Source organism: Cavia porcellus, unplaced genomic scaffold (genome assembly GCF_034190915.1).
Source record: "Cavia porcellus strain 051 isolate PalLab524CR breed Dunkin Hartley unplaced genomic scaffold, mCavPor4.1 scaffold_14, whole genome shotgun sequence".
NCBI lineage: Eukaryota > Metazoa > Chordata > Mammalia > Rodentia > Caviidae > Cavia > Cavia porcellus.
Window position 1 is genome coordinate 41473697 of NW_026947497.1, and position 12213 is coordinate 41485909.

General features: G+C 46.5%; 1 protein-coding gene across 5 annotated transcripts in view; it reads left to right on the forward strand.

The window, feature by feature from the left end:
* The first annotated feature begins 3620 nt into the window (after positions 1–3620).
* Arhgap10 (Rho GTPase activating protein 10) overlaps positions 3621–12213 on the forward strand; it is a 272424-nt gene continuing 263831 nt past the window's right edge. Inside the window, exons 1-2 of one of the 5 annotated variants that reach the window (XM_063224389.1) lie at positions 3821–3951; positions 4445–4554. Coding sequence is in view for 4 of the 5 variants with exons in the window: in XM_063224386.1 (XP_063080456.1) it covers positions 3747–3951 (205 nt within the window). In the remaining variant the exon portion in view is untranslated. Of the gene's footprint in view, positions 3952–3987; positions 4555–12213 lie in introns of those variants that run through there. The other 4 variants (XM_063224386.1, XM_063224384.1, XM_063224387.1 and 1 more) reach the window with 4 other exon arrangements.

Sequence of the window (12213 nt, forward strand, 5' to 3'; positions counted from 1 at the left end):
TGGCCCTTTTACATTTTCCCTCCTCTCTGCCTAGAGGGCGCTCAGGCCACCGCCTGGTACTGTGAGGCCACTGGAGCGTGCAAGGCACTCCTTCCCTGCAGGATCACGTGCACTGCTGACTGCTGGACCTCTTGTGCGTATGTGAGAGGACAGCGAAGGGAGAGCTAGCAAGAGGTATCTTAGGCTCTTATTACTGGAATTTCGATTCTTTGTTATAGTGTGTCTGAATGTTCAGTCAACTGGCAGCCTGAACCATTCCAAAGACTCAGAAGAAGGCAGGCTGGACTTCATAGCTGGCGACTTTGGGACTCACCTGGGCAAGGCACTCTCTGTGCAGTGGAACCTACAGAAGAGAGTTTCCTCTGAGTCAAGCTCTACTTTGCCTGGACTGAAATTTGACCAGCTCGCATGGACTCCATCTTTAACTTTCTCAGGATCTGAGCTAAGGATAGAGAGGGCATTTTGGGGGTGAATGCCTGCCTAATATATGTACCCCAGTGTCTCCCAGGCGCTTCAAACTCAACAAGTCTGGCTGTGTAACTGCCCACCCCAGTTACCACTACCTGCATGCTGGTTTTGATCTCGTGTTCCTTTACTTCATGACTTACCATCTGCCTGCCCTACAGTGTGGGGAGCCTGTGAGGCCATCTTTCATATCTTCCACCCCATTTCCAAAATGCAGGCTCCTGTCCCGTCCTGGGAACTCCCTCTAAAATTAATTTTATTTCTATTCTGTCTTCAGTGTCACCTTGAAGGCGTAAGTCACCCAGACAACTCAGTCTTCGGACTGGATCCCCATTCCCTGCATGGCTGCTGACATACTGTGATTACAAGCTTGCCCAAGGCCTCCAGTAGTATCTGAGTACAACCCATAGTCCTAAATGCAGTTGGGGAGGCTCTGTGTGAACAGCTTGGCCCTGCTGGACCACCCCCCCCCCCTCACAGCTGTCAGGAACCAGCCTTAGTCCCTAGAAGGTAACACCTGGGGGTGGGCACAGACTGATCTATCTGATTCCCTATGTAATGCTTAATTCTCACTGATTTTTTTTCTTTTTTTTGGTCTTTTTTGAGACAAGGTTTCATTGAGCAGTTCAGGCTGGCCTTGAACTCATCATGTAGCCCAGGCTGGCCTCAAACTTGCAGTGATCCTCCTGCCTCCCAAATGCTGGGATTACAGGCCTGCGGCACTGTGCGCTCCTATTGATTCTTCTGGACATTGATTCAATGACACTTCTTTTAAAAGGCCTTCCTGGACCCCACCGCCAATCTGCAATTATAACCTCTCACAGACCTCTTCTCTCAAACTTGATGGTATTTTCATTTGTTTTCTATTTGTGTTTGCTTTTGGCCTTGTTGAGGATGGAACGCACGGCCTCATATATGCTAGGCAAGTACTCTCCCATTGAGCCACACCTCAGCCCTGGCACTTTACCTCTCAGCTGGGCATGTTCGTATGCTTGATTTTTGAATACAGCTCTCCCTCTTAAGACCAGGGAGGACAGACACTGCCCTGGGTGTTACTGCATCACTAGCACCCAGCGCAGCGCCTCACATGAACCGTAGGGTGACACATATTAATGAACTGCAGGTGAAACTGGGAACCTGGTAACATCTGCTTTTGTGGTTGCATTCCTGGAGGTATTCCTCAGGGTCAGGCTGTGACGGAAGGGCTCCCTTACCCACAGACCCCTCCCACAGGGAAGGGCTATATTTATCTCCTCTCCTCCTCCCTCTCTCCAGTCAGTTCTCCCCTCTCCGCCTTCCTCCTCTGTTTCACCTCATCCTCATAACTTTCCGCAGGCATTTTACGGATCCCTTTGTTCAGATCATCTCAATCAAGACAGCTGGGATGTCCCTGTCTCCAATGCACAGAGAGCAGGACAACTGTTAGTAAATCAGTTTTAATGTCTGGGAGTGGAAAATGGTAAGGAAGGACAGGCAGTTGCTTGGAGCAGCTTGTTTTTTAAAATGAAAAGGGAAAAAAAAACCCTCCTTATTGAGATATATTTCACATACCAAAAACATCTACTCATTAAAAGTTTTTAATACAGTGTCTTTATATTATATATTAAAAGTTTATAATGCAGTGTCTTGCAGAGTTGTGCAACCATTAGCAGACTATAAGTTTAAAATATTTTCACTACCCTCTGCAAAAGAAATCCCTTCTACGTCCCCCTACCCTATGAAAACACTGGTCTACTTCCTGTATGCAGAGTTCTCTGCTCTGGAGGTTTCACATGAATGAATAATATTATCAGTGGCTTTTGCGACTGGCTTCTTTCTCTTAGCTTAATGTGTTCGTGGTTCACTGTGTGATAGCATGGATCAGTACTGCATGCCTTTTCCTGTGTGGATTAATATTCCATCCTTGTGGTGGGACAGGTTTGTGATCCCGGGAGTCTGCAAGGCTACTTCAGCCCACCTGGGCTACTTTGTGACTTAGTGAAATCCTGTCTCAAAATAAAAAGGGATGGGGATGTATCTCTGGATCCCCCAGAACTGGAAAAAAAAATTCCATTATTTGCATATACCTACATTTTGTTCATACATTCAACAGCCAAAAGGTGTTTGGGCTGGCATCCCTTCTGGCTATCAATGAACACTATGAACATTTCTGTACAAGTTGTGTGTGTGTGTGTGTATTTCTCTCAGGGACATCTCTAAGCTGCTGGAACTGCCAGGCAGGTAGGACCTCTGAGTTTGACCCCTCAGGCAGCCCCTTTTGCCCCAGCCCCTTTGACCAGAGAACTGAGGACTTTGAGGTCCTCAAAGGTCAGCCTTTCCTGTTTGTTTACACCTCTTCTGTTCTTGAGTAGCTTTTCCTCTTATCTGCCTCTTTTATTCTTTTTTCCTCTCTAGAGGCCAATTCTCTGCTGATTGTGGTAGAAACTGAAGCTTCAAGGAATGGAAGTTACTTGTAACCCATGCTGAAGCCCAGGATGGACCTTAGTGTTTATTTGGGTGAGGCCACTCCCTGCTGTTTTGCAACAGAAGAGTTGATTGAGTAGGAGGCTTATTTAACTTATTCTTACCCTCCTACTGCTCCTTGTCCAGACAGACTTTTAATTACCCCCTCAGAGTCTAAATGTTTTAAAGAATTACTTTGAAGTTTCTTGGTAATACTAACATTATTAGTCAACTGATATATGTACACCTATGTTGTGACTTTGTGAAAAATGTGTGCAGTTCTCCTTGTGGGCCTACACAATACTGGTAATTTTATACATAAATTATTATGTATAAGATCATACATACACTATATAGCTGTACCGGGGATTTGAACTCAGGGCCTTTGCAGACTTACATTCCCAGGTCTAGCTAAATCACAAAATTGCCTACACTTGGCTCAAATTTGTGATCCTTCTGCCTCAGCCTCCTTGCTCCTAGAGCTGGAGTTGTAGGCATGTACGTGGCCGATGCGTAATAATTGCTTAATAACTTCAGCTGCTATTATGCAGCGTCACCTCGATGAGTGAATGTTCCTTTTAGGCACACATTTCAGTACTTCAAAATATCTTAACTTTCCACTGCTGCGTTTCAGAACGCTGGGGCTAGGAAGGCTTCTCTATTGCATATCACCTCCACCTGGTGAAAGCCACGCCTATCCTGGTGTTTTTTGTTTTTTTAAAAAACTGGTTATTTTTAGCATAATAAAGCTCGCCTTCCCTCCTTAAGGCCACTGCACTGGGAACACAGCAGAAACAAGGTTTCCCTGGCTCGGCCACCCCAGCCTTAGGACCGTGTGTATGAGCAGAGAGACTGAGGGCCTCTGGGGAGCCGCAGGCGCGCTGACTGTACCCTGGGAGCGCGGGGAGGTTGGGCCACGTCTGGACTCGGAGATCCACGCGTGGCAGGCAGCCCGCGCGCGCCCGAGTTTTGTGGTTCAGCTGCGCGGATCGAGGACTGCTCTCCTTCCTCGTCCGGTCGGGTTCCCTGCTTGGGGAGCCGCCGGTGAGTCACCCCGCAGCCGGGAGCCGAGGAGAAGGGAGGGGCAGGCGCCCGGGGGTGGAGGAGAGCAGAGGGACGCAATTCTAGAGCTAGGACGCCTCGGAAGGAAGAGGAGGGGCGACTGCGCGTGGGGAAGAGAAGGAAGAGGCGTCCGGGGAAGGGAAGGGAAAGAAAGGGAAGAGAAGGGTGAGCGGGACCGGCGGCGGAGAGGAGCGCGGGGCGAGTCCGAGCGCCCGGGCTGGGCGGCGGCGGCGTGGCTTGGCTGGTTTCGGGCGCCGCGCGGATCGCTCGCTGCAGCCGCCGGCCCGGCGGGGATGTGCGCGCCGCGCGCCCCGCGCTGCTAGCGCCTCCGGGCCTCCAGCCCGCGCCGGCACCCTGCACCTCGCACCTCGCACCTGGCCGCCGCCGCGAGCCCGCGTCGGGCTGGGCTGAACGCGCCGATCGCCGCCGTCATGGGGCTGCAGCCCCTGGAGTTCAGCGACTGCTACCTGGACAGCCCGTGGTTCCGGGAGCGGATCCGTGCCCACGAAGCGGAGCTCGAGAGGACCAACAAGTTCATCAAAGAGCTCATTAAAGACGGGAAGAACCTCATCGCTGCTACCAAAAGTAAGTGAGGACCCGGCACCGACAGCTGAGGCCCTCGCAGCCGGAGGTCGGCTTCAGAGGGGCCGGGGCCATACGTCCCCGGCGGCGGGACCGAGGCCCCCTTCCTTCCGCCCAGGCCCCTCCGTGGCGCGGAGCGAGGAGCCCGCAGGCCCGCCTGGCGCGGTGCCCGCTCACCCCCGCGGGACCGACGGGGCCCTCCCGCCTGGGCTCGGGGTCGCGCACCGGGGCTGCTCCGTGTCTTGCAGGCAGAGGCGTCAATTTGTGTAGTTTTGGCTCGAAACCTCTCAAAATAACTTTCTTAGGTGGTTTTTGTTTTGTTTTTTCTTTCTTGAAATTCAATGCTGTCGAACGCTTCAGGGCTCCTTTAGCGCCTTATCTGTGTCAGTGGTTGTGATCTCCCCTGACCTGATCGTCCGGGCCGGCTCACTCTCCCAGGCCTCCTGGCTTAGTGCGCGCTCTGCACATTCCTTCCCTCCTCCAGTGCCGGGAAGGTTCAAAGGTCGGGGGCCGAGAGGGTCACTGCCTGCAGAGAAAGAATTCGGCCCTGGTCCTGCGCGATGCCTTCCTCTCTTGACCTCTGTTTTGGAAGAGTCAGAAGGAAGAGGGAGAGGTAGTGTAGGTTAGAGGAGTCCAGAGGGCTCTGGGAGAGACCTGGGCTGGATTTCCCTGGCGCTGCTACACAGGGCCAGGGGTAGGCTCCAGCGAGCAGGATAGCTCAGCCACGCCCTGGACCCCTTCCATGTCGGCTGAGTCCCCCTTTTGTCTTTAAAAGATTGCTCAGCACCATAGCACCCTGCAGGCTATGGTGGTACCGTCTCTATGACTTACATAGGTTCATGGTTCAGTAATTCCCAGCCTTGCAAGTTTGCATCCTGTACAATATTTTGTGGCCCTCACTTCTGAGAAAAATACCCTGACTCACGTTCCCCCTCGCCATGTGTAGGAAGGAGGGTTACAGTGCATGCCACCCAGTCTCATCTGCCTACAGAGCGCCTGGCCCGGTTAATACTTAATGAATGAGTTGAAATACATTTTAATGGGAAGAATTTAGTGCACCATCCCTATAATTTGGAAAGCAAGTCACTCAACTTCTCTGGATGATCTCCAAGGTTCCTTTGGCATCTCCGGCCTCTTTGATGTTGCAAGATCAGGATTGGGAATACTTTGTTTTGAGCAAGCGATTGGGTGGATGGCGCGCCTTCAGGACCTAGAGGCCTGGTATGTGGGCGAGTGAGAGATAAGAGGGGTGAGCCTAGCGAGACAGAAACACATTTTAGGGCTCTTGGGTACTGGTGGGTTGAGTGTGCCTTCTCACTGGATGTAGCAGTTCTCCCTGGGGTTGGGGAGCTGTAAGAGAGAGGCTGTGGCAAAGCCAGTTTGGTCACTGGTAGATAACTATTTATGTGACCGCACATTAGGTTTTCTGCCCGCAGGAAGTGCGCCTCTTAGTCCAGCAGCAGCCAGGGCATCTGGGATAGGGGGCAGCTGTTAGCCGTCTTTCTGGCAATATAGACTTTCTGGAATTTGTGAATTCCTGTCTTACTCTGGATTCTTGTCCTTTACCCAAAGAAGCTAGTTGATGATACTGCTTAAGAGAGCAATCAAGGTATTTTGTTTTGCTCTATTAATTTACATTCTTCACGCTGACAGAAACAAAGCTTTAGCTCACATGCTTTTGGCAAATCGAGAAGACCCTGGCTTTTCTCCACTTGCTTCATAAAGTTTACTTCTAATTCCTGAGGTTAAATGTGGTGGGTTTAAGTCAGTAGATTGAAGTGTGTGATTCCTTTCCAGTTGTTAGGGCCTGGCCACATGCAAATTGGGCAGGTTGTGTAGTGTAATTCTTTGTGTTCAGTTTCTCCTGCTGTACCTCTTGGAAATATTACTAAGCTTCCACAGCATTTGTCAATAGCTTGATGAGGCCATTTGAAATTTCATGGTAGGCCAGTGGTGGCAAACTGTTGGCATGAGGGCAGTAGCTGGTTGTATCATTGAGAGTTAAAGGATTTGCCAGCAGGGTCTAGGCCATTTACTTATTTGAGCCTTAATATAGAACATGGGGTCCAGAGTTGGGAAGACCATTAGAGGGAGGAACTGCGGAAAGAATAACAACTAAGTAGGTCAGATTGTTTGTATTTCCAGATGTTTTACACTTTTTATTTTTGAAAAAATGGCTTTCTGTGTATTCACAGAATTTTTTCTTACATCGTTTTCTAATTGCTCTGTAAGAGCCTGCCCTTCCACATGTACGAAATACTCCTTGGATTTATGTAATTGGAACTTCTTGAGAGAGCGTTGATACCTTCCATAAATATTTAAAGAAGGTGGAAGCCGGTAAGACCTGAAGACTTACTTACTGCTGAGTTCAATTATTTAGCAATCAGCAAATATTCAGCACCTACAATTTGTTAAATGCTGTGATTGAGATAATGACAAAGAAGTAATAAGGTAGAGGCCCTTGCCCTTGAGTTTATTTCTGTAATTGAAGTCACTTCAAGCTAAGGAACATTTTAGAGCCTTGTACACTATGCTAAATTCTTAAAAAGGAAATGCAGGCGTGTTTGTTAAAAGGTTAAGTGACAAAAATTCTAATGTTGCCTGGGACAAGAGTGTAGGGTGGAGGAGGTTTGCTGGGCCTTCTAGAACTCAGTGGTGTTTTAAGTAAGAAATGGAGCATTGTAAGACTGGAAATAGCTGAGAAGAAACCAGAACATGTGTCGTGTTGGAGGAACAGGACGACCAGTTTGGCTGAAAAAGAGAGATTGTGTTTCAGGGAGTAGACGAGGTGAATGGGGAGGTTGATTTCGGATTGTGAAGGGCCAGGAAAACAAGGCTGGGAGTGTGGCCTTTATCCCTTGGAGAATATGGAAGGTTTTTCAGCAGAAACCTGACAGAATGGAGAAGAGTCGGAGGAGACACAGTATTGGACATTAGTGTGTAGAGTGTTTTTTGGAGATAACAGCGAGGGTGGGCAGAGCTCCGGAGAGGAGGGTCATTGACTGTTATGGTAGATTTGGAGATGTACTCAATTCAATGGACTCTTTGTTGAAATGGCTTTTTAGTTCTTGTTTCCGATTGTCACTGCTTTCCTAGAATAACCAGTGTCCTCTTTATGTGCCATTTAAGCTTGGTAAGCCTTTCATGGCTTACAAAAGTCTATGTAATTTTAGGTGTTTATGATTCATACAAATATATAATTCGTATTTGCCGGAAACAGCAATAAGCCATATGTGCTTTTCTCATAAATTTTACATTAGGCTTCTAGAGGAAATAGATATTCTTCTGTAGGAAAAAAGTTTTTAAACAGTCCTTACTGTTACGAAGCGCCGGTATGGGTGTAGAAGATGCTCTTTAGTAACTGTATGGAGTTTGGCTCTGTGCGTGTGTGAGGCTGGAGGGGCCCTCTGAAGTGAGCTTGCTGACTGCAGACATGGGAGGGATGCAGAGGGCTTTGTCAGTGGTAGAGCCAGGACTAGCACTAGGTCTTTGGAGGCTTAGTTTTGCTATTATTTTTAAGCCTTGGTTTTAATGACTTTTGCTTTGTTTGCTTTAGGAAAATGTTTAACAGAATCTCTTTGGCTGTCTTTACTGTTTTGCAGAATGTTCTTTGGGGGAAATTTCTTTACATTAAACATTGAAACTTGGGAGACAAAGAATTTCACTTTGTAAATTTGTACCTCAGCTTGCTTTCTTTTCCTTTTCTTTCTTTCTTTCTTTTCTTCTTCTTCTTCTTTTTTTTTTTTGTTAAAATGAGACAGATGCAGAGAGTCTTGAGGATTGAACACACTTCTGAAGTGGTTGTGTACATTTTTCTATAGATCCAGATATTGTATTCCCCCTACCCTTTCACTAATCAGGTTTTATTCAGGTGCTTCCCCTTTTTCAGTCAATTCAGGGAGAGGCAACGAGGGGTAATTCTGACTAGTTTAACTCAGTGGATCTTAATTTAGCTGCTCAAAAACCCCCTCCCCTGTAAAAACATAACAACATGCAATCAGGGTTGAGAATCACAACTCCCTGTATTCTACCGTGGTCATGGGAAACCCATTTCCCCGCTGGTAGTTGGTTTAAGAATGAGGACCCCTCTTCTGGCTGGTGAAACCTGATAGGGAGTCCTCTGGAGACTGTATGGAAAGGCTCCCTTTTGTTAGAGGCTCCAGAAAAGCTGGCTGTGCAGTCTCCTGGCAGGGCCAGGCTGTGACTGCTGAACTATTGCTGGTGGAGAAGCCAGGCTGGACGAAGTGGAGCAGTGAGCTGATCACATCTGGATGTTGGATGCCACAGTGGCAGCATCATGTGCCTGAAGCCCATGTTCGGGTGTTTGTTAAATAATATGAGCCAGTGTGTGTTGGTTTTCTACTATTTAACCTCCTTAGATGGGGAGGTTGTAATAATTGTAAATTTTGCTCCAATTAAGTGGTAAGTAGAGATATAAACAGTAATTTGAAAAAGCAAAAAATTTGCAAATATAACTCGTTATTCTTTGCTCCAGAGAATTTACTGTGAACTCCCAATGTTTGGGGTATCACCTGGGGTGGGTCTTAAACTCTTTCTTGGGTTTTGCTGTAGGGTTAGTCTCTAAATCAGTGTAGGTGAGATATGAAAATAATTACATTTAGGCTTGAGCTAAGACACCAGACAGGCTTTAAAAGCTTGAACTGTTTTTCTCACTGTAGGTGGTCCCTGACTCCATTTCGAGTGGATCTCATTTGGAGCTGGCCGCCAGCCCAGCCGAGTTTACTCAGAACATGGGACCATTCTGTCAGTAACCTGATGTTCACTGTCTTTGGGACATGCTGCCTGCTCCACCCTGCCCTCCCCTGAGATGCCTGTGATCACTCTTCTGTTTTTGTGGTGGGACTAGGAATTGAACCTAGGTTCTCAAGTGTGTTGGGTAAGCCCCACTGAGCTACACCCCAGATCTTTTTTAAAGTTTTGTTTGAGATAAAGTCTCACAGGCTGGCTTGCAACTTGGGAGCCTCCTGCCTCAGCCAGCTAAAGTCAAAGTTGAGTGGTGTCAAGGGGAAATGTACTTTAGAATTTGTTTCAGGTTCCCAGTTTGAAGGTGAAGTGGGAGGCACCTCTAGGGCTGTTGGCAGATGAGTCTCCAGCTGTGAGTGGCGCTGGCAGCAGCTGGCCTCTCATCCGGGACTGATGTGGGAGAGCTGAGGAGGAAGAAGCTCTGTTCTAAGTGCCAAGATGGCGCCACCACTGAATGCAGCCTTTAGACACTTAAGATTCCAGGAAACTTGATGAGGACTTTTGAAGCCCAGTGTTCACCATACTGGAAACCGCTTAACTGGTGGTGCTTGTATGTCTTCTGGTAAATTCACAGTGAGAATAAGACGGAGACATCTGTCAGAGGGATTTTCCTAAGAGCTGTTAGGTAATCCTGTTCTGTACAAAGGGATCCTCAAAGTCCCCTGGGCACATTCCAAAGAAGTTGTTTTGAATTCTGTGACCTGTGACTCCAGTAGCTGGTTATCACCTGCCACATCTGTAACTTTTAGTTTTGCACAGTGTGGGCTTTGGAAGAGAGGGAGCATGTATGAAAAATACGGTGTAGTCTGTTAGGTTTCCACAAATTGTGCTTTTCATGACTGTTGACAATGTGAGTGGCTAGGTAAACTGCGTACATTTGACCACAGTTAATAAAAGTAGGGTGCCTTTTCCCATTATAAAGTTTGTTAGAAATATAATTATTAAGACGTCCTAAGGAATGCAGTGTTGTCTACCATTGAATTTGCCTTTTTAAATTCTTGTTTAAAGAAAACTTGTCTGGTCAAGTTGACTTTATTTCAAGATTGGTAGGAAAATGTTTTGAAGTTTGTAGATTATAATGCTGAATAAGGGTGTTGGGTTTTTCTATGTTCCTTTAAAAATAACATTTCAGAAGTGAACAGGCAGTTACCGACTAGAACTGGAAAATGTTTTTGTTATTTGACATGTGTATATTATTAAATGTGTAATGTTTAACATATGAAATAATTGTAATAATTGTCACCTTTGGTAAGCATTTACTATTTCTTTTGTGCCAAATTCAGGACAGGCACTGTAACTGAATCATGAGTGAAGTTGTTTACTGCATTTGATAGGTTAGGAATCTGAATTTAGGGAGAGAAACAGCTTGCTCACATCATACATACAGTTTGTCATTGGTGGGGTTGGAATATGACAAACCTAGGTTTTTCTGACTCCCAAATTGTTAACCACAAAAATCAGCTGTCTCATAAAAGGCTGTAACCACGGTTTTGTGCTGGGGATGTTAGGATAAATCTAGATTGTCTGGAATGTGTATACATTGGACGATCTAATTAAACCATGAGCTCAGCACAGAGCCATGATTTAAAGTTTGGTAGATTTTAAGGCCCATTGGAATCATTAGTGTAACTAAAATTTGAGAATCTATGTTACAAGCATATATGTTCAGGAATTCTTTGGCTTTTAGGCTCCAGTACACAACATAGACTAACACTCATAAAAATAATGTTTGTCTCCATCCTTGGTCCCTTACCTCCACCCCTTGTTCTTTTGTCCATGTTCCTTTCCTCCCTATTTACCATCCTGTCCTTTACAGAGCAATAACTTATTTTAATACTAGACATTTTCCCCTTTTTAAATAAAGTTGGCGATGTTTTAGAAATATAAAAATGTAAAGAATCTTGAGCTGAGCATGGTCACACAACTGTAGTCCTAGTATTTGGGAGGCTGAGGCAGGAGGCTGTTGAGTTGAAGGCTAGCCTGGGTCACGTGGTATCATCCCATCTCAAAAAACAAACAAAAACCATACTATCTGTGTATTTACTTGTTTTCCTTATCTCTCTTTCTGCCCAAAAGACAGGTGGTATCTCAGATCTTGTGTTATTATGACTAGGCATTTTAGTACAGTCACCCACATCTCTAAATAACGTATTTGCATGTTTTTAGGCTTTATGAAGTGGTTTCATATTACTCTCCTCAGTCGTATTTATGAGCTCATCCATGTGGATATCTGTAGCTGTGTTTAGTTTAGTTAAATCCTTTTCCAAAAACGCATTCAGAAAGACTAGCTGGTCTGTGACGCGCTGACACTCATTCCGCTGTTTGTGTTTTGTTGTCGGTTTCAGTGCTGAGGATTCCACCTAGGGCTTTGGCATGCTGGGTGCCGTTGGACTCCGCACCCAGCCCTGAGTGTTCTTTTGGCTGTTTTGTGGGGGCTCAGTGTGAGTCGTTAGAACAAACCGCTGTATATTTCAGGACAGTAAGAAACAACTGGTCAGAGTCAAAATCTTTAAAGTCATTTTTACTTGTTTGGTATTAGACTTTCATCGTTACGGTGTGTGAAGAGCAAAGTGATGTTCCTGTTTATCAGCATGTGAGGAATGCTGGCCACTGCTGGGCAGGTTCGGTGAGAAGAACATGCTCTTCAGGCAGCATGGGTCTGCATCTGTGGGAAGCCTCAGAGCAAACAGCCATGGCCTGCTTTTCTTAATTATCCCATTACAGGAATGGAATTTATAGACCAGCCAAGGGGATACTTTCGTGTTGAGAACGCTCTGACATCCTTTTCTTTAAACACGTGCACACACACACACACACACACACACACACACACACACCCCTAGAAGCCCTGACCTTATATTCTTAGGTAGATACCTGTTTAAATTCTGAGGTGGACAG